This window comes from Rhinichthys klamathensis, unplaced genomic scaffold (genome assembly GCF_029890125.1).
Source record: "Rhinichthys klamathensis goyatoka isolate OS25496 unplaced genomic scaffold, OSU_Roscu_1.1 h1tg000186l_1, whole genome shotgun sequence".
NCBI lineage: Eukaryota > Metazoa > Chordata > Actinopteri > Cypriniformes > Leuciscidae > Rhinichthys > Rhinichthys klamathensis.
This window is the reverse complement of record NW_026606714.1, coordinates 2,141,223-2,163,552: the sequence shown is the minus strand read 5'-3', so window position 1 is coordinate 2,163,552 and position 22,330 is coordinate 2,141,223. Positions and strand designations below refer to the sequence as shown.

Sequence of the window (22,330 nt, the reverse complement as noted above, 5' to 3'; positions counted from 1 at the left end):
ATGATTAATCACGATTAATCACATCCAAAATAAAAGTTTTTTTTACATAATATATGTGGGTCCACTGAGTATAATTATTTTGTATATATATAAATACACACACATGCATGTATATTTAAGAAAAAAATATTATTTATATATAAAATATTTATATTTATATATAATATAAATTATATATAAATCTATATACCGTATATATATGAAAATATTTCTTAAATATATACAAGTGTCACAATGTGGGTTTGTGTCTTGTCATGTTTAGTGGTTCTATTTCACTGTTACAGACCGCCAGAGACGGTCGAACATAGTGGAAGGAGTCGCGTCTCGCGAGCCATATCGAGAATCTCGCATTGATTTGTCACCTCTGACCCTGACCGATGACGTGTCAGCAGCTATATCCGCTCCGTTCACGTCACGGTCGTTTTTTTTTGTCATTCTCGCGAAGAGATCTCGCTCGAGCGTGCACAGCGTTTTTGGTGAGCAACTGCTCCCCGCTACAGCTGTGTCTCGGGAGAAATATTTGGATATATTTGGATTATAATTGGACGTGCATCGGACCATATACCCACTGGTTGTCCAGGGTTTGTTTGGAACCGATCGCTACTAGCAGTGTTGAGGTGAGTACTCATGTGAACTCAGTGGTTAACCAGGGTTCTGTTATACTGCGTGTGGTATTGTATATTGTCAGAAACTGCTACTTTATGTTATGCTCATTGGTTAACCAGAGTGATACATTGATAAACCTTATTGTGGATAACCCCATTGGTTGACCAGGGGTTTTTTCAACTAACTGGGCTGGAAGTGATGGCAGCTTCATGTTCCCTCTGCTTCGGTCCAATGGATCTCATGGATGCTCATATTCAATGTCCTACTTGCCTAGGCATTGATCACCTCCGAGAGGCTCTAGTAGACCCATGTCCTGAATGTGGTTTGATGTCCTTGGAGATGAGACAGCATCGACATACTGAATTAGACCCTGAGTTTGAGAATTCTGCTCCATCAGCTGGGACAGAGTCACATGTGAGTAGCAAGCGTGTGGCCAGTGGGACTGGAAGGCCTTCAAAGAGGATGCGAACCTCCTCGGAGTCAAGTACATTGACCCAGCAAGTAGCTGAACTTGCGAACGCAGTTCAGGGTATTAGAGACTTATTATCTGTTCCCCCTACTCGTCAGAATGTGAGTGAGGGGACAGGGGGGGGTGTTTTAGCTCCTCCCTTGCCCAGGTGTGAGCTGGCATCCAGGTTGTCCAGGAGAGAACCAGACACTTTATCTATTGTGGCTTCTGACTCCTTAGACCGGGAGGAACAGGAGTATGCAGGGGCGTAATTTGTGGGGGGGATATAACCCCCCCAATATTTAAATTTATGCATTACAACCCCTCCCCCCCCCCCCCCCCCCCCATTATTTATACCATGATCACAATATCAGGAGGCATACCCAAACTTCAAACCCCCCAATGTTCAAACCAAATCTACGCCCTTGGGAGTATTATACGCCAATGGAGGAGACAAGACCCTCACATTCCCAGTTCCAATGTTCCCATAGCGACGACGGTTCTGGCCTTCAGGATGCGCCGCCTTCAGTGGTTTTCTCTCTGCAGGACACACTCAGGATGGCGCTCGCTAAGCGGAATTTGGATCCACCTCCTCCCCTATCAGGCCAGTCAAACCTCTTGCGTCGCCCAGTTTCCCAGCAGGAGGATTTCCTAATGCCGAGTTGTCCTGACTTCACAGATGTGGTTTCTTCGGCGTTTTGGTCAGCTCCCTTATTCAGACCTGATCGTGTGGCTCGTACGCTAGCGGCAATGGCTGATGCAGACGAAAAGGGCCTTGGTAACATGCCCCCAGTGGAGCCATGCATTTCTTCACTGGTAGTGTCACCAGATGAGGCTCTTAGACACAATCTTCGCTGTCCCAACCCAGAGTGTAGACGCACAGATGATCTGTTGGTCAGGATTTATAATACTGTCTCAGGCTTGAGTCGTGTGGGGAATTCCATGGCTCATCTTCTGCTAGCACTTCATTCTGCTTTGAGTACTAACCCACCAGATAATACCACATCTGAGTTACTTGAGGCTTCCTTACAAGCCTTGGGTTCAATCGCATTCTCTAGCGGAAAGGCTCTTGGGCTTACTACTCAGGCTAGGCGGCAGGTTTGGCTAGCACAGTCTAAACTTCCAGAGGCTTGCCGTAGCAATCTTCGTCAACTACCACTGGTACCTGGGCAGATTTTTGGTCCAGCCGCTCAAGAAGCTCTTGAGCGCAGAGTTCGTGCAGTGGAGTCTCGGTCCCAGCACTTTGAGCGCAGTGTGAATTATTAACCATCCTCACATCAAATACCTGTTCGTCATGCAAATCCATTCCAGTGCAGGCAGGGACAGTCTTACAGGTCTGTACAGCAGGCAACTCGATCTGGGTATGACTCGAGAAGGGAGGCATCCCGTGCTCGTAGACCACCTGCTCGCCCTGTGGCTACTTATCGTCGCCCCCCCCAGGGGTAGGGAGACCGCTCCTCATCGTCGGTGATGGTCCAAGGTCTGTGATGGGACACTTTTCAACCTCTCAACTACAACTTTGGAGAGGGATTACGAACAACAAGTGGCTCCTCGACACACTCGACAGGGGCTACTGTCTTCAGTTCCGTCACAGACCCCAATTATGCACACACACTCGGCCCACAATGGTTCGGGACCCTCGTCAGGCTCTTGCTCTATCTCTCGAGGTCCGGAAGCTACTGGGAAAAGGTGCGGTAGAGCTAGTAAACCCCCAGGTCCATCCGGGGGGATTTCATTCAAAGTACTTCCTAGTTCGCAAGAAGGATGGAAGCTTCAGGCCAATCTTGGACCTCAGACGCTTGAACAGGAGTCTCAAACACCTTCCTTTCCGCATGCTGCGTGTCAAGGATGTCCTACAAGCAGTCGAACCCGGCATGTGGTTTACCTGTCACATCGACGATGTGACACATATTTAGCACTGTGACATAAAATAATATCTTAAAATTAAAGTCTTACATACATCATTCTTTATTCTTTCAAGCAGACATATTTATTTGTCTGAATTAAATCTAATTAATCCTTATTAAAGCTATTAAAGAGCAGTGAATGCTTTTCTCTTTTTATTTTGTTGTTTGATTAATATTACGTGCACAGACGGCATTAGGATTATTACGCACTGTCACTTTAAGACCGAGTGTGCAGATCCAATTGCACTGATGCACATCCGATATTCTCACAACTGTACGTTCTGTAAAGACATAACTGACTGCGTTTAAGTGAATAATCTCCAAAACGGACATTTAGACATAATGATGTGTGTATTTGTCCATTCAGACGCGAAAGAGAGCTCAGTTCAGTCCTTGCGCGCTGCTCTGTCTATGTGCAGGGCTGCACGCGTCGGGTTGTGTGTGTGTGTGTGTGTGTGTGCACGCACAGAAAAAAATACAGAATAAGGGCCATTGCACACTGCGTTTTTTCGTATTCGTGATTCGTTGGCTCTGAATTGTCAAAACACCATTCAAACTCCATTCAAACTGCTGGCTACGGTTCGATTAGATTTTTACCCGATTAGATTTTATGACGGACGAAAGTTTCGGAGGCAGTGTGCAAGTGTGATTGACATAACGTGAGGTCGTATTTATTTTTTAACGTGCGAAAATTCTGGAGCGATAACATAACGTTTTTATGGAAATCCTCTGGAGGGTTAGAAGAATAGAATAGAATAGCCTTTATTGTCATTGCACTGTCGAGGTACAACGAAATTTTTGTGTGCTCACAGAGCCGCCCCCTGCACCAGACATAACAAAAAAAATAAAATGAACAACAACAACTAGCAACACGAAACAAAATACATTTGGACAAAAGACAAAAGGGCTAAACGAGCAATATTCTCTCATTAAGATAATATAATATATGCAATACGTACACGCATATACACACCTACTCATACACACATATATATATAAAATCGAAGAGGTTAAAAATGTTAAAAGTGACTATAGTTGTAGTAGTGCAATTAAGAAGGTGGGCTGATTGTCTATTGTTCAGAATTGAATGTAGTGAAAGGAGAATATGGAGGTAGGGGCTTATGTGTGTGCATGGGCGTAGGTTTGGTCTCAGCTTTGGTGGGACCCCCCCCCCCCCCCCCCCACCCTCCCCCTAGTTATTTGTGTGGCTAGTTATTTTTGCCTACTTACACTCTGCTTTATGAAAAAGCTTCGTATGTCCCCTTTCTTCTTCTTGGGTGACATAGCTGATCTACAAAGTAAAGGGGCAAAAAAACGGAATATTAAAATGTTTTACTCTGGCCTTTGTATATGGCAGGCAGAGAGACAGCCCTGGTAACTTACCGTCGGCATCGTCACGCGCAGACACACACACGCACACACCACCCGCTCGCTGCCAGTGAGTGCAAGCACAAAAAGTAGTCCCGGCCCGCGCGTGTAGCCTGTCAGATACCCCGCAGCAAATCAAATTACGGCGTATCTTGAACTGTCGTCGTCCTGGCCGTTGGAATCGATCCAAATAGCAGCGCAAAGATCCAAATGCAGCGCAAATAACAAAATAGCAGTTCAAAGGATTTAGCAGTTCTTGCTAAATATTGGTGGGGACAAATTTGTCGTCTCAAAATATTAATTGGGACTAGTACCTAGCGTCCCCCCCTAAACCTACGCCCTTGTGTGTGTGAGTGTCCATGGGTGTTGGCCATTCGTATGGCCCAGGGGAAAAAGCTGTTTGTCAGCCTGCTGGTGTGCGATTTGGTTGACCTGTAGCGTCTCCCCGAGGGCAACAGATCAAACAGGGGGTGAGCAGGGTGCGAAGGGTCTCTTGTGATGGCCTTGGTTCTCCTGAGGCAGCAGGATGTAGAAATGTTTTCCAGGCTGGGCAAAGAACAGCCGATGATCCTTTGAGCAGTGTTTATGACCCTCTGTACTGCATTTCTGTCCGCAGCTGTGGAGCCTGCATACCACACACTTATACAGTGTGTAAGTACGCTCACCACAGAGGAGTGATAGAAGGCCAGCAGGAGCTTCGTGTCCAGATTGTTCTTCCTGAGGACACGCAGGAAGTGTAGCCGCTGCTGAGCCTTCTTAACCAGGGCCCTGATGTTGTAGGTCCATATGTGGTCAGAAGAGATGTGGATGCCCAGAAACCTGAAGGTGGTGACAATTTCCACCCGATCTCCATTTATGAGGAGGGGAGTGTAGTCCTGTCTGTGCTTCCTGAAATCCAGAATTAGTTCTTTTGTTTTTAGGATATTCAGGGTCAGGTTATTGTCTGAGCACCAACGCGACAGATCCTTCACCTCTGCCCTTTACGCTGTCTCATCCCCGTCGAAGATACATCCAACCACTGTGGTGTCATCCGCATATTTTATTATGTGGTTGGTTGGGTGGCTTGGTGAGCAGTCATGAGTGTATAGTGCATACAGCAGAGGGCTCAGAACGCAGCCTTGAGGAGAACCAGTGCTGAGTGTGAGTGTGGAGGAGTGGTGTGGGCCAAGTCTCACAGATTGTGGGCGGTTAGAAAGAAAATTTTTTATCCAGATGCAGGTGGTGAGGGGGATCTGTAGCTCTATCAGTTTACTGTGAAGAATGTCTGGAATGATTGTGTTGAAAGCTGAGCTGTAGTCCACGAAGAGCATCCTCACATAACTCTTCTTGTTTTCCAGGTGGCTCAGCGCTGTGTGAAGTGTGAGTGCGATGGCATCCTCTATGGACCTGTTCGCCCTATAAGCAAACTGGTAGGGGTCGAAGGAGGGAGGGAGACAGTCTCTAATGTGCTGAGAGACTAATTGCTCCAGGCACTTCATGATTATCGACGTAAGGGCGATGGGTCTGTAATCATTCAAACTGTCTATGGCAGGTTTTTTGGGAATGGGGATGATGGTAGAGGCCTTCAGACATGTGGGAACGATGGCATGTGTCAGGGAGAGATTGAACAGTTTGGTGAGGATCCCTGTCAGCTGGTCTGCACATGCTTTAACCACCGCTCCCGGGATGCCGTCCGGACCAGCAGCTTTCCTGGGGTTCACTGCTCTCAGTTTCTTCCTCACCTCGTGCTCCTGAAGCGAGAGAGGTAGAGTGCTGGAGCCGATGGAAGACAGTGATTGCAGGTGTGTGGTGGTGGTGGTGGTGGTCTCGAACCGGGCAAAGAAGCTGTTTAGCTCCTCTGCCAGGGTGCTGCTGCTGGAAGATGTGGGAGGGGGGCGGCCTTTATAGTTGGTTAGGGCCTGTATGCCCCTCCACATCTGTCGCGGGTTGTTGTCGACCAGATGTCCCTCTACTTTCCTCTTGTAGCAGTCCTTTGCCTGTTTAATGCCCCTCCTCAGGTCAGCTCTGGCAATGCTGTAGAGAGCTCTGTCTCCCGTCTCTAGGGAGGGGGCGAGAGGGGCACCTCAGCTGATGAGGGCAGAAGGGCAGTGGCTCTAGCCACCGGGCCACCCCCCTGTGCACGGCCCTGCCCAGTGGGATCTTCAGATGGTGCTTAACAGCCTGCGTTGACCACCTTATGAACCACTTGAACAAGCTGATATTAAGAGTCTTTCGATGAAGACTGCTTTTCTCTTGGCTATAACGTCAACCAGAAGAGTAGGTGAGCTTCATGCTCTCTCTTTGAGTCCACAGTGTCTCAGATGGGGGCCCGAGTACAATCAGGTTACGCTCTGGCCGAATCCAGCTTTCCGACCTAAAGTGTTGTCTGACCGCTTTGTGAACCAGCCCATTCAGCTTGCGGCATTTAATCAAGAGGCTTCCCAGACAGCTGTGTGTCCAGTGAGAGTATTGCGACAGTATGTGTTGAAGACTGCTTCATGGCGCACCACTGATCAGCTGTTTGTCCGTTTTGATGCCTGTCAGAGGGGCTCACCCTTGTCGAAGCAAAGGTTGTCTCATTGGGTGGTGGATACCATTATACAGGCATATGATTCGGCTGGTCAGACAGTTCCAGCATCTATTAAATGCCATTCAACCCGATCAGTGGCTACTTCTTGGGCAGCACTACGGGGAGTGCCCCTTTCTGATATATGTGCAGCGGCTACATGGTCGTCACCTTGCACGTTCACAAGATTCTACAGGATTAATGTGGCACCTATTCCTTTGGTCAGTTCTGCTGTGTTAGCGGACAGTATCTAGGTAAGCGGCCCTCGTGACTTGGTTGTATTCGTCTTCCACTATGTTCGACCGTCTCTGGCGGTCTGTAACAGTGAAATAGAACGCCGGTTACTGGTGTAACCTTGGTTCTATGAATAGTGGAAGACCGCCAGAGTCTCTGGTCACTCGGACTGAGAATGACTGCAGAGAACGACCGTGACGTTAACGGAGCGGATATAGCTGCTGACACGTCATCGGTCAGGGTCACAGGTGACAAATCAATGCGAGATTCTCGATATGGCTCGCGAGACGCGACTCCTTCCACTATGTTCGACCGTCTCTGGCGGTCTTCCACTATTCATAGAACCAAGGTTACACCAGTAACCGGCGTTCCCTGTCTTGTCCATTAGTTATCCCAGGTGTTTCTTGTTAACCACGCCCCCTTGTTATCCTGTCTAGCTCGTTTGTCCCTTATTATTTAAGCCCTGTGTTTCTGCCCTGTCTTTGTGAGTTGTTGAATGTATGTTCTGTTCCAGGATTAACGTGAGTGTTGGTTGTTCCTGTGTAAAGATTCCTGTTCCAAGTTCTGAGTCTCTGTTTAAGTTTATAGTTTGTTTAAATAAAGCGTGTACAGTGCGTTTGGATCCAGCCTCCTCTCTGCCTTCACCGCATCACGTTACAGATCATCACAACAAGCATGTGTGTGTATTTATATATATAAAATAATTATACACAGTGCACCCACATATATTCTGTAAAAAAAACTTTTATTTTGGATGTGATTAATCACGATTAATCATTTGACAGCCCTATTAAATACACATACTTTATCTGTTTGATTATTGATTGATTATACCAACAACTTTTTCCCCTGCCTGCTGATAGTCATCAGGGGAAATATATTGATTTGAAATGTAATGAAAATTTGATTTCTCAATTCATGAGCCCTTTAAAGTAAATCTAATCCCTTGACAGTATGCATGCTTCTGGGGAATTTACCAGTTTGTACCAATGAGTATTTGCAAAAAGCAAATGAAGTCTGCCCTTGTGTTTTTCTCAAATCAATATAAAATCACAATATAAAAAATCACAACATTCTAAACCACTGAATGTGGGAAATCAAGTGAACAAAATACATTTTTATTAGGAATGTCATTATACGTTGCAATGACAACTAAGAGTTTGTGGAGCGTGTCTAAAGGCTGTAATGTAGGCCTATCACTAAAGGAGCTGATGTAGAAGGCGAACAATGTGCCGTTGAATTATTGCAGTCTGATTGCAAATAAACCACAGCACAGAATCAGTTCAACTGTCAGTTTTGTTATGGCAAGATATTTCATGTTTCTCCTTTTTTGTTTCTGCTGCTTTCAACAGTGACAGGACAAAGCGAGCATACAGTAGAAAGACGGTTCAAAACACAAAGGCACGAGGAAGAATGAAATCAAAGGACACATTAACTGTGGTTTTACAAACCAGACATACATGCTCATCTGTGTGTGTTTACAGTATAATAATGTACACTCTTGTATTTGCCTATCTGCCGGTCTATATCTATACCATACAGGTTTACTCTTTCAGAGAGGTAGACTTTTTTAGAAGCATAACATTCCTTACTCAAACCCAGAGGTTTATTCTTTATCATTCTATTTTGTCTGTGATGGATATGCAATATCTATATAGCTTCCCAAGGGCCTTTTACCTCAAGTGTGGGGTGAAAGACCCTATTATCTGCATTTATGTTAACATGATTTGTAATAAAAAAGAGACTAATTTTACCATTTCTTTTCATAGTTTTGCTCCACCACTATTCAATAAAAATGTATGTTTTTGATCATTGTACACTCAAATACTGTAACCAAACATTTATAATGTGTGATATACTGTAGTTTTTAAATTCTCAATTAATTCTCAGTCATATCAAGGTGTTTAAATGTCTCCACTAGACACCAGTATTGTCCACTAAATGGAGTACAAAATGTAAGTGCAGAAGGAGCATATTATGAAGGTAAGCAAGACTACATAATCATGAATTATTGGGTCATCAGTGCATTTAATGTCATTATAATGTTGACATATAAAGGTAATTGGAGGGAGGAGTACTTTCTCAAACCAAAACAAATTAAAACATTTCACAAGAATAGATTTGTCAGGTTTTTTTTATTATAAAACAATAGATATGTTGTTCAAATACATTTAAATATACATTTTTGGTTGTCAGACTCATATCCATAGTTGATGTCATGAATCTAAAAAAATCAGCAGTTCATGACATATTAGCTAGATATGGTTGCAATATGGTTCTGTACTTCCTACTTACAGACTTTCACATACACAAAGAAACTATTATTTATTATGCATGCTTATAATAGCAGAAGGCTTATAAAAGGCATTTGCTATTCAATGGTTTATACAGCACAATTGTACTGTCTGCTGTACTGTATAATTCATGCTTGAAATGTACATTACATTTTGTCTTCCATTGTTTAAATTCATTAAATGTATTCAGTTTTTAGTTCACGGTTTATAATATGATATAACATTTTTAATATGTACAATTCTAAAATTCTAACCCAATTTTGGTGAATCTTTCAAGCAGACATTGGCAGAAGCTCTAATTCACACTGTCCCCTGATTGTTTTTTGGGTAACTGTATGAAACTGAGTTTTCCAACATTATTAATCCATTTAGATGCAAACATGCAGTGCCTTAATGCAAGAAACTTGAAATGTTTTGAAATACATCTATTTGTCTCTAATGTCTAAAGGAAAGAAAGAAGGAAATGGAATTAATATCTCCTCATTCCAGTTTTTCCTATGCAAATGAAACTAATCTTAAATTACTTCCACGGATAGGCAGACTGACAGATGGATGGACAGAAAGACAGACGCGTAGTATTAGTCATTCAATACACCCTAGAATTTTTGAGTCATATAAGCCTAGTATCTTCTGATTTCTGTAACTGTTATGCTAAACTCACGATCAAGCTGTTTCTACATTTAAGGATCCTTCAGTCGTGCTCATCTTTGATAGTAAGGTCATCTTTGTCCTGGATTCTGAGGAGGACTCTGAATCAGACCTAGAACACCTTAGAGCCTCCTTTAACCTATTTCTGAAATCCTTAGACACATAATAAAAGATGAAAGGATCGATGCAGCTGTTGAAGGTGCTGAGAGACAAAGTGATCAGGTACGGAACATAAAGGTCATCATTGGCGAAGTCCGATTTGGAGTAATGCAACAGCAAGAGAACGTTGCTAGGCAATAAGCAAACAATAAAAACCATCAACATTAGCACAGTTACTCTAACTGCATGGGCAAAATGCTGGCCTTCAGCCATAAGGGTGCGTAACACTGCAGAATAGCAGAACAGCACAACCAACAGTGGAAGCAGAAAGCAGAGGGAGAAGAGAGTAGCAAAGTACGGCAGGAAGTACGTTTCCTGCTCTTCTAAAGGCAGTGCATCATGGCAGGTTGTTATTGAAAGATTCTTTATGTTATAAGACTGTTTTGAGGCTAACAAGGGCACAGCCGCAGCTACAACTACTATCCAAACCAAAACACTCATATAGATTGAGTTCTTGTTACTACGAAGTGTCTTGGCATCAAAAGGGTGAACGAGAGCTACATAGCGATCCACAGCGATCAGTGCCAGACATACCACTGAGCCGTACATGTTTCCATAGATGAGCGCAATTACAATTCGACAGAATGGTTCTCCAAATGTCCAGTTGTTGCCTAGGAAGTGGTAGACAATACGAAAGGGGAGCACCAGCAGTAGCAGAAGATCACAGGTGGTGAGGTTGATCAGCAGAATGGTGGAAGGGAGCTTTTTGGTTCGCAGGACCAGCAACCAGAGGGCTAATGTGTTTGTGGGAAGCCCGATGGAAAAGGCTAAGAGGCAGATAAGAGGAACCACTAGTTTAATCCTGTAGCTCTGGATCTGCTCCTTATGCTGGTCTAGAAGTGTATCATTAAACACAACAAGGCTCCTCCCCTCTGAGAGACAGAATAACAGAAAATACTTACTCATTTAATTGCAATATACAGTAGGTCAACCCAGAAAGCAATCACAAGCATAACTACTAAGTGAATGCTATGTGCAGTCCAGTCAAATAGACATTATTGGTTCGAACACTCGGTTTAAAAGGAGAGTTCACCCAGAAAATATAAATTCTGTCATCATTTACTCACCCTCAAGTTGTTTCTTAACACAAAAGAAGATAGTTTAAAGAATGTGGGAAACTATAGAAGTCAATGGGGACCAGAAACTGATTGCTACTAACTCTTTAGAATATCTTCTTTTGTGTTCAACAGAACAAATAAACTCAAACAGGTTTAGAACGACTTGAGAGTGAGTAAGTGATGACAGAATTGATATATTGGGTGAACTGTTCCCTCAAGTTTTATATATTATTCAGTTTAATCTGATGCAGCCTACTGCACCGGTATTGCAAGAATATGATACAATCTAGATGTGTTATGACTAAATGTGATTGAATCTCATGTATGTGCATGCTGCACCACACATTTACACCCTGCCCACATTTTTTTTTTTAAATATGCTGTGTTGACCTATATCTTTTGTGAAAAATCAGGACAAAATTTCAGTAATAATGACGCTTATTTAGTATTTAGATTACTGTATACATAATATTTTCTGTTAACCTATATTTTTGACAGAAAGGTCAACACACCAAAGTCACAGACACTCAAAACACAATGTTAATCTTAAAGTTAATAATATAATTAGAAAAGACTTACGGGGAACACTTCTGTTGGAGCTTTTCACCTCTAAAGCTGAAGAGATGTGAAGAAAAGTGAGAAGGAGATGGAGAAAAAGCAATCGAGAAATTACAAAAAATGTCATTGTGCTGAAAAACTTGTCTTTGTGTAAAAGTTTTAAGTATTTAAGGCTAAACGATAGGCCTATCTCTTTCCTCCCTTTAGTTTGGTCTCAAGTTCTATTGAAAAGTTTTTCAGGTTGTAGATACCGGTACACTCTCCTCTCTTTACCGGTTCTTTTTTTTCAGCGTGTGTCACTGTTAAAAAAATAAATAAAAGAAAGCTGTTTCAAAAATTTTGCTTTCTTGGGGGATTTCTCACCCCGCCTCCTCTTGAGTTTAGACCAATCAATGAGTTTCTCTCCGTTGTTCCTATCTCTGTTTCTGAAGATAATAAACAGATGTGATCTTCTGTTTACACGTTTCCCTCCTGCTCTAACTCATATGGGAATAGTTTAGGTTGTTTGAGAAAAGAAATCTTTTTTTTTTTCCTTTTAGATAGAAAACTATTACAATTTCATATGTTTAGTATTTAAAACCAAATGGTTTAATGGTGATAGTGTTAGTGATGTAAAGAAGTCTAGAGATGCCTGCATTTGTTAAGCCATTTAGTGGACAATGTTAGTGAAACAGTATAACAATTCAGAAATGTCTTACGTCTTACCCATGACAGCACCACTGTACTAAACAGGAAGAGATAGAATCGTACTGGGAGGAAATGAAAGAGTATGCAATGGAAATAATGGGGGTTGTTGGTAAAAAGAAGAAGGCCTACTTTACCCACAACAAGGGGGGGGGAATTAGGTTAATTTTATAATAACTTCCATTAATAACAATAAGAAAGATTGTTGCATGGTACAAATTCATTGTACATTCAAAGTTATTAATTCCTCGTTTGTTTTTAATGACTTTTTAATGACTAAAGATTTGCTTTAGTCATTAGTCATCTAAAAAAAACGCAATAATTACAGCAATTTTCTGTTCAAGTGTATGCATGAATCCCCCCATACCACTAAAGAACCTTTATTTTTAAGAGTGTAGATGTAGACAGTGAGCTCTAGAGGGCGCAATGGTTGCACTCTTGACCTGCATTAACATCATATAGTTCAGACGTTATTCAAGTGCCTTGTTTACTCTTATGCAACTCAACTGTTAGTTTCAGTTTTCCATCGTATCGATCATGTCTGAGCATGTCATGTATCATGTCTGTACATCAGCTGTATTCACTATCACAGTCTTACAGCAACCCTGCATTGTTCTCAAGTTGGAATGAGAATGCAAAATAGAGTAAAACATTTTTATTTAAGAATAGGTCGAGAAATATATAGAGAAATGTACTGGGTTAATGAATAAAAATGCTGAACCATTCCCTGATGCTGAAGAAACATCAATTTCATTTTCACCAATTTCATAAGTAGCTAGGCTATAAAGTGGAAAACAATCTTAATGTAATACATAACGTAATCTGTATATGCAGGAAGAAGACTTTCCTTATTAATGGAAACATTAAAGATAAAAATAAATAATTTTTAAATATACATTTCAGGGGAAATTCTGTAGGATATATGCTTGATTTAAAAGCTGGCTAATAGTTGGACTTGATGGAATGACACTGAACAACAAGGTTTGTTTTTATGATTTATTGTAATGTAGGATTATTTGTCCTCCACTAGAGAGAGCCAGAGATCCGATGAGTGATAATTATATTCAGTGGTTCGGCTAAAAACCGATCTCTACAATTATTAGGCTTCACAAGAAATTGTGTACTAGTGGGCAGTTAAAGGTAATTGTTTAAAGGTGAACATATAGGACAATAAAGAGGAAAATAATGATGGATTCATATCTCCTGCTGTTTGTCAAGATTACAGAAGAATTTGTTTGTTATATATTAAAGAAAATAAAAGAAAAGAAAAGAAAAGAAAAGAAAAGAAAAGAAAAGAAAAGAAAAGAAAAGAAAAGAAAAGAAAAGACCCATCATAAACTGTGAGTTGGATGTTGTCCAGTGCACCTTCATACCGTATATGCAGCCAGTGCCAATGTTCTGCAGGGCACCATAATTTAACAAATTGATTCACAAATTGTTTCCAGTGAGCACATATTATACTTAATGAAACAATATCTGCAAACAATAACGTGACACAAGTTAATATATAATGCAACTTAGGTAACTAATAGGCTTATATATATATATATATATATATATATATATATATATATATATATATATATATATATATATATATATATATATATATATACTAAGTATAATATATATACCGGTAAACCAGTTAAAAGTTTTGGATCTGTAAGATTTTTAATGTTTTTAAAAGAAGTCTCTTCTGCTCACCAAGGCTACATTTATTTGATTTAAAATACAAAAAAATGTAATATTGTAAAATATTAATACAATTTAAAACAGCTTTTTTCCTATGTGAATTTATAGTAAAATGTAATTTACTCCTGTGATCAAAGTTGAATTTTCAGCATCATTACTCCAGTCTACAGTGTCACATGATTATAGAAATCATTCTAATATGATGATTTGATGCTCAAAAAACATTCATTATTATTATAAATGTTGAAAACAGTTGTGTACAATTTTTTTCAGGATTCTTTGATTAATAGAAAGTTCAAAACAGCATTTATTTGAAATAGAATCTTTTGTAACATTATAAATGTCTTTACTGTAACTTTTGATCAATTTAACTCATCCTTGATGAATGAAAGTATTGATTTCTTTTATTTCTTTCCCCCAAAAAATCAAATCAAAATTCTTACTGACCCTAAGCTTTTGAACGGTATGTTACAGATTTCAATTTCAGATAAATGCTGTTCTTTTGAACTTTCTATTCATCAAATAATCCTGAAATGAAAATGTAAAAAAACTGTTTTCAACATTGATAATAATGAGAAATGTTTCTTGAGCAACATTTTTCAATAAGGATTCATTTATTAACAATTGGGCTAACTACATTAGTTAACAATAACCAAGATTAATAAATTCTGTAGAAGTTTGTTAGTTCAAGAAATTTCAACAATTACAAATACATTTAAAAAAAAAAGTTGTATCTGTTAATGCACTTTGAACTAACATAAATAAACAATAAATAATTGCATTTTTATTAACTAAAACATTAAACACAAAAAAATATTGCTTATTGTTGGTTTATGTTAAAACTAATGCATTAATGTTAACAAATGAGACCTTATAAAGTGTTACCGTTAGGCTACTTATTTATAATTGTGCTCTGGGTTTTCACAAGAGTAGCCGCTGAGATGTATGTCAATGTATGTACAAGAGAATGATTCATCTTTACAGAACAAAGGCTACATTAACAGCATACCTTTATATGATGCTATCAAATATGGAAGTTGCCTCTGTATTATTATGACATCATCGGTAATGTAGCCTATTATGCTTTACATTCATCATTGTTTACATGCTTACATAAACAGCATCTTTCAGATGAGCAAACTGAAATAAAACAGCTCTGGTCATGCAATGTAAAAAATGTAAAAAATATTTTTTATGTTTTCTCTCTTTTCTTTAATCTTTGACTGAAAATTTCTTTGTAAAATCTAGACCCGTAAAATAAAAAAATTACGGCCTCGAAGGCTGCCACTTCTATTAAATGGGTGATTATTAAGGCCCAGCATACGCATTTTGAGATGATGGTGATGTGGCCCTGTCCTCCCCTCCCACTGATCTGATCTCACCGTGTTGGAGAGACACGCTGATTCGCGCATGCGCATACGCGTACGACTCAGTGTTCGCGACCAGGAAAAAAGCAGAACAGCAACACATTGGTCTGCCTATGGCCGAACGAGCCACGGCTCTGAGAAATATTACAACAAAGAGAGAGTTTGACTTAAAATAATACAGGTGGAAGCGACCGAGCAGGTAAGATAGGCTATCTCGCAATAACCCTTTTTTTACTGAATGAAAATCTCAGCGCCTGAGGGAAGGAGTTTTTGTTTCATAGCTGTCCCTGTCAGGGCTGGTTGCACGAACAAAGCAGTCCTGACACCAGAAGAGACACATTTGTTGCCCTTTAACAGTCGTTAAATGCCAATTTACTAGTTATAGGGCCTGTAGACGAGCCTACTTAACGGCCTTTAATAAAAGCAAACTGTGTTTATCATACGGACTCAAGCCTCTAATTAAATCTACGCGTTTTGTTGCCATTGCAGAGTCAGTAACGTTACCGTCGACTAATCTATTTACCCTTTCTTTCTGTCAGGGGAAGCCACGCATGGCTCACCATATGGACGTTGTGTCTTGAGAGGAGGACAGTATGTTTACATGAGGGCTCTTGAGACAGAGCGCTGACCGTTGAAAGAATCGCAGAGTCGGGTTGCGTTGATCGGTGAAGACATTGCCGAAGATGCTGAAGAGATTGGCCGCGCCGGCGTCATGCAGCAGCTGCCTTCTCGCCTTCCTCCTTGCCTTCGTCTCGCCCAGGTGTACGCAGTCTATCGGTGCCGACAAAACTATGGTGAACAAGGAGGATTATTATAGCGCCACAGTCAACGCCACCGTTTTGGACCATAAAGGCAATCCTCAACATTTAGTGACGAAGAATGACGGGCGGTACGGGCAGAATTCTCCTAAAACAGAGGCGAAGGGGATTGTGATCGCACCTGCTGCTGTCAATGGGGGTGAGTGTGTATGTGCATTGATATTTTAAGGTGTCATCATCTCAGGTGTTCAAAAATATTCCACCAGAACAGATGCTCCGTCTCTTCACTTATCAAGGTTATCATCAATAACTGTCTCCTAAATAATAATCATTTTGGGGGGTGGGAGCATCTTAAAGCAACCTAAGATGGTTTGATATTGTACGCATGTGTTCCTGGTTTGCTTTATTGCGTCACCTTTTCAAATATGTTCAAATCCATTATGCTTTATGAAAGAGAACTATTTTGGAAGTCATTATGGACTTGCAGATCAGAAGCTTCCTGTGATATTTGTCAACTTCACATGTGTCATGTCATTTCCTCTATACTGTGTGGAGTTTGCACAACAGAGTAACATGATGTTGAATATTTACTACTTCATATAAATTATTATGATACTTTTTTTTACTTCACTTGATTGAGATTGTTACCCTTTCAGCTACCTATGTATACCACTCTATTCTGGTGTCCTGTTTTGGCTGATTCTCCTGCAATGATGACTCCGTAAACACCCTTCGTAAGATATACTTGCATAACCTCCCCTGAAGAGGCCCTGCACCGCTGTGTGCTCTGTTCTGAAAATTCAGTGACGTAGGGGATAAGGGACACAAGTGTGACTTGCTTTGTTTGCAATAACAGTAATACCATCCCTTGCCCTCATCTGCACTAAATTAGGAGCTCTTGTGTCTCAGAGCATATGTTAGGTTCCCTGCTTTGACGCCAACCTGTGTTGCACAATTGCTTTAGAAACTTGTTCAATCACAGTATCATGCATAGCCTACTTGTAACCCCAAAGTTGCTTTTTGCAGTGCCATGACTGCTGTCTGTGGATTGTCTTTATCAACAATCTCCCATTTGTTTTTCAGCTGCCAAGTTTTAGGTAAATTCATCTCATCTCCTTCACACTTGTTATTCAAAATTCTGCTGAATCATTTAGTTTTTGCTAAATCTTCCTGTATGTATTGAATGGCTTAAGAGAAGTGCAGTATCTATAATCATTTTTAAGCTGGCTGGTGTCGTCTTCCGGTGTTCGGATGTGTCTCTCTCTCTCTCTCTCTCTCTCTCTCTCTCTCTCTCTCTCTCTCTCTCTCTCTCTCTCTCTCTCTCTCTCTCTCTCTCTCTCTCTCTCTCTCTCTCTCTCTCTCTCTCTCTCTCTCTCTCTCTCTCTCTCTCTCTCTCTCTCTCTCTCTCTCTCTCTCTCTCCCAGTTGTTCTCTTATACTGTGCTTGTTCAGGTTACAGGATGCTCAGAATTCACCAGAAATCCTTGAGACTGAGATTCTCTGTAAATCAATTATTAATCAATATTTATTATAGCACCATTAGAATGCTTATTGAGGTGCAGGGCACTTTGACTTGGTTTAGTGCCATTGTGGTAAGATTAAAGAAGATGAATATGTCAATGGCAACCGTTGTAGTCAAGGGATCTTTACTGCTGATCACATATTTTAAGTTCTGTTTTCAAGCCTTGTTTTTGTTGACTTCAGCAGGGCAATTTTCTAAGTCTCGTGTCCAACCCTCATTGTACCAATTTTCTTGTTAGTTAACCTTGTGTTGAATTGACCCAGAGCAGTTGTCTGACCTGCTGGTCATTATTCCAGTGAACCCAGTGGAGGTCATTAATCCTGATCCAGTCAGGAGCTGGAAAAGGGACACCAGGCTCTATATTTAATATGAAATATGTTCTCAAGGACATTAGCACATCCATTCCCCTGTTTGCGGCGAGGGAAGAAAGACAATAGCCAAAGGAGACATTCTATCATTTAAGAGTAAATTTGGACAGTAAATCCAAAGCTAAACTTCCACAAGCTATTCTGCTTCTTTTATTGCCATCTCAATTGGATCTGAGGCAAGGTAATGATTCTCAGTAGAAGATTCTGTATAAAGAGAGCAGAGTACTGACATAAAACAGTAACACCCACTTCCTCTGTTACTCTAATCACTGTCAGGATTAGGGATTGTAACATTTAATCGACAGTTGATTAATTGTCCATCATAATTTAATCGATAAAACGTATCGATGGCAGATTAAGCAGGGTTATATCATTAGAGTGTTTAAGCCGCCTTTCCACTGCACACCACATTCGCATATGATTGTCGCATTTCGTCCCCCTAGCGGCAGTCGCGCGAAACTTTGAAATTGGTCGTGAAGCAACCGTGCCCTCGGCTTATTCACCATGGTAAAATGAATGTCATGCATGTATGAATATATCCACACAAAACAATGACCCTCAATACATCTAAAATAAAAACAGTAGATTTTATAGAGCTAATCAACATAAATATTGATTTAATAATTATAAAGTAACTATTTCTGCCATAATTATTATTAACCGCCATTTTGCAGAAATAGTGTTTACAGAATAACTTTAAAGTGTTAAAATATTTGTAATTCTAGCTTCGCGCTCATAGTTCTGATTAGAATACATCACATCCGGTCGGCCGGTCGCATATGGTCTAGCTGCAGAAGTTCAAATATTTAAACGCATCTGAAATTTTCGCATACCCTTATGATCGGACCTCCACGCAGCTCCCATACTACTCTCCATTGGAAATTAATGACTTCCGGTCCAACGGCTGTCGTTTGTCTTGTGCAGTGGAAAGGCAGCTTTAGTTTTGAGGTGCATGCGGCTCATGCGCAAAACGCGTGCAGCAGTACAGCGTGCCGTGGTCACCAAGGGGTAATCCATCAGCCGGAAGTTGAAGCTGCCTCCGGGGGCCGCCATTGTAGCTGGCTATCACCTGCTGTTAGCATCCCATTGACTCCCATTCATTTTGGCGTCACTTTGACAGCGAATAACTTTACATCTGAGGCGTCCAAAGACTCCATTTGTCCATTATTTATTTCTAAAGAAACACGACAATGTATAAAAGGCTCCATTACTTTGTATCTTACGTTATGGCCCCGTAGAAGCCATTCTTGTAAAAATAGGCTAACGATTGCGTCATAACCACGGGACGCTCGGTCGCACAGTAGAGAAATTACCGTATAGACAGAAGTAGAAGCTCGTAGGCAATCGTTTACTGTCTATGAGGCAATCGTTTACTGTCTATGAGGCAATCGAGTGGACATGGAGGCATAAAGTCAAGGGAGAAGCCCATAGATAGAGAGTTCATAAAAGCAACGGGACAAAATATTTCAACAACAGATTTGTTTCAGATTTCAATTCAGATTTGTCTCGGCACAGCTACTAGAAGGTCAGAACGATTGCTCACGTGACAACTACGTCGTCAAGCTCAGTTTGAGCCTGCGCAGAACGCTTGGCTATCAGGAAGTGAGTGTTGGGCTTCAACTCTCTCCGTTGAAATCAACGGGGTCGCTGTGTCCATTTCTTTTACTGTCTATTATGGTCACATTCTATGTCTTCAAGCTAATTAATCAAGGGAAAGGTCCAAAAAACCCTCCAAACAAGTGATTTTACCGAACATGAAGTTCTTGCCACAATAAAAGTAGGCCTACATAGAATAAACAAGTAGTCAAGTACCTTATTTTTCCGAATACAAGACTGTGTTTTTTTTCCTTTGAAATACATCTGAAAACGCGGTGGAGTCATCAAACAACTCTCATTAAGCAGCCAAGAAATACGGTGTATCAGAGCGTAATGTTAGAATATGGTGAGGCCAAAAAAAATGTTTTAAAAATGCTAACAGTGAAATAAAAGCTCACCGCGGTCCTTAAGGCGGCCGCTTCGAGGAGATTGGTGGGCGTGTGTGTCAGTGCGTTGCCAAAGAAAGAAATGGCCGAAGCGGACGCTTTGATGCGGCGTAATGGGATTAGCATTACGCTGGAGAACAAGTCTTGCCCAGCGTTTGCCTTCCGACTTCAGGGAGAAACATGCTGTCTTTAAAGTCCCTGTAAAGTCAAAATTAAGTATGTGTTTTGAGTTTGTCACACCACAGAAAAATTAGTTATTAGTCACCCAGCCAAATTTGAATGATAAAAAAAGCCAGCAAGTACATAAAATAAGCTATCAAAATCTTGAAGAAATGAGCAGTAGTCTCTGCTCTCAAACGCTGGAGGCGTGTCCACTGGCTGCGCTGAAACCACGCCCACTCGCGGGAAAGCTGCCGTCGACTCGCCACACTCAACTCTACAGCCGGAATAGATGCTCGCACGGTGGGCAGTGGGCACGCACTGCCGATGACACCAGTTGTCGGCGCGACGGGAGGATGAAGGCCAGGCGGGAGTCGGTTCGGCCCATTCACCAGTAACAGCGGATTATCAGTGAATCCCTGACAGTTATCTCCGACGAAAGTTTATAAAACTATCCCGTGTAAAATGATCACTTACAGAGGCGGGTGTTGGCGGTGATCCTCAGCTCTCCATCAAGGTGGCTCTTCACAAAATTAATCCACTTCTTCTTGATGTAATCGTTTTTCGGAAATTTAAATAAGGACACCGATCTGTTTTGTACGTGATCCGGTGATCGCATCCAGGTAGTAGGCCTACGCATTTCCGTGACGAAGGCATAGCTAGCTAGCAATCTGTAGGCTGTGTTACTAATAATAGTGCTGACAGTAACTCGCGATTGAGCGGCAAACTGATGTGAATGTGCTCTATATTGTTAGGAGCGGCCAGCCTCAGCGGCTACAGTGCGTCATCAAGTAGGGGCGTGTCCAGGAGCTCAAGGGCTCCAGTGCGTCATCGAGCCCTGTTTTAGCCCCGCCCAGAAAATCCGGAAAATAGCAATGGTGAAAAACTGTTCAACGGTCTAACTCCACAAATCAGTACCTCACAGTTCACAGTCTTTGTAATATGTTTTAGCAACACATTTCTAACATTTATAATGTGTTTAGAATTTTTTTTTGAAATTGCCTTTACAGGGACTTTAAGCGCTACGTGATTGGCCTAAGGAAAAAACTTTCATATGGATCAGATGGGTAATGTCTTATAATCAGGATCGTCTTGTATTCGGAACAATACAATAGATCCTGGTTGATAAGTGATGATCTTCCAGCGCTGTTTCAGCTGTCCGCTCCTATTATATGATGCACTGTAAATCAAAACATAATCTGAGTGATCAAATCAATCCAAGTGCACTCCAGCTGTAAGTCGATCGGATCCCGGAAGTCCTATAGATTTAGCCAACCAGCATGTAATGTCACTCCGTGATCTACGCATTCTTATGTTGTGTTTGTGCTCATTTGAGACCTGGCTCTCAATAAAGATATGAGATCTACTATGGTTTACTAATGTTTGTTTCACAAAGTTACAAATTTTAAACTTCCATCGGCAGTGGTTTTTCATACAAATACATGGTATAGTTTAGTCTCTAACTGAAACAAACATTCTTGTTGTATTCTGCTAGTTGAGACCTTTTCAACGATATGACAAGTCTATCTGTATGATGATTTTACAGATCACATTTTCATGTAAAGCAGTTATTTTTTTATGAGGCACCACGTAGGATTTTAAATCAAACTTCGCTTATCAATACATACATAACACGTGCATACACCTATAAATTACTTCGCATTCATACATGTATACTATTATTGGATGTTCAAAATACAAATATGAAATACACATGCACACTAATATGAAATCCATACCAATATATATTATGTTAGTAATGAATGCATGTACACTTGTGAATAACTTGCAAATACATATAAACTTGACGCACGCATACACCTATAAATACTCACATATACATATAAACTTCCATGCATATACACCTATAAACACTCGCACATACATATACACTCGCTGCACGCAGACACACCTATAAACACTCGCATATACATATACACTTCCATGCATATACACCTATAAACACTCGCATAT

The 22,330-nt window shown here is 41.0% G+C and overlaps 3 protein-coding genes across 4 annotated transcripts in view; 1 reads left to right on the top strand and 2 right to left on the bottom strand.

Annotated features, from left to right (window-relative positions):
* Positions 1-22,330, bottom strand: part of tdo2a (tryptophan 2,3-dioxygenase a) — a 263,007-nt gene that overhangs the window by 181,810 nt on the left and 58,867 nt on the right. The gene's annotated exons all lie outside the window — the stretch shown is intronic.
* Positions 10,033-11,997, bottom strand: si:ch211-132p1.2 (proteinase-activated receptor 4). The gene is made up of 2 exons (XM_056261865.1): positions 11,847-11,997; positions 10,033-11,081 (listed from the first exon to the last, which is right to left on the bottom strand). Exons 1-2 carry the CDS (start codon positions 11,950-11,952, stop codon positions 10,066-10,068), a joined length of 1,122 nt encoding a protein of 373 aa, XP_056117840.1. The 5' UTR covers positions 11,953-11,997; the 3' UTR covers positions 10,033-10,065.
* Positions 15,610-22,330, top strand: part of rnf130 (ring finger protein 130) — a 51,310-nt gene continuing 44,589 nt past the window's right edge. For both annotated transcript variants that reach the window (XM_056261862.1, XM_056261863.1), the window contains exons 1-2: positions 15,610-15,767; positions 16,108-16,525. In XM_056261862.1, the coding sequence (XP_056117837.1) occupies positions 16,252-16,525 (274 nt within the window). In that variant the 5' untranslated portion in view covers positions 15,610-15,767; positions 16,108-16,251. The remainder of the gene's footprint in view (positions 15,768-16,107; positions 16,526-22,330) is intronic.

Coding starts and splice junctions, on each gene's coding strand:
- si:ch211-132p1.2 (XM_056261865.1), bottom strand. CDS start 11,952: ATGACATTTTTTGTAATTTCTCGATTGCTTTTTCTCCATCTCCTTCTC. Junction 11,082..11,846: donor CTCCAACAGAAGTGTTCCCC/GTAAGTCTTTTC, acceptor TCTGTCTCTCAG/AGGGGAGGAGCCTTGTTGTG.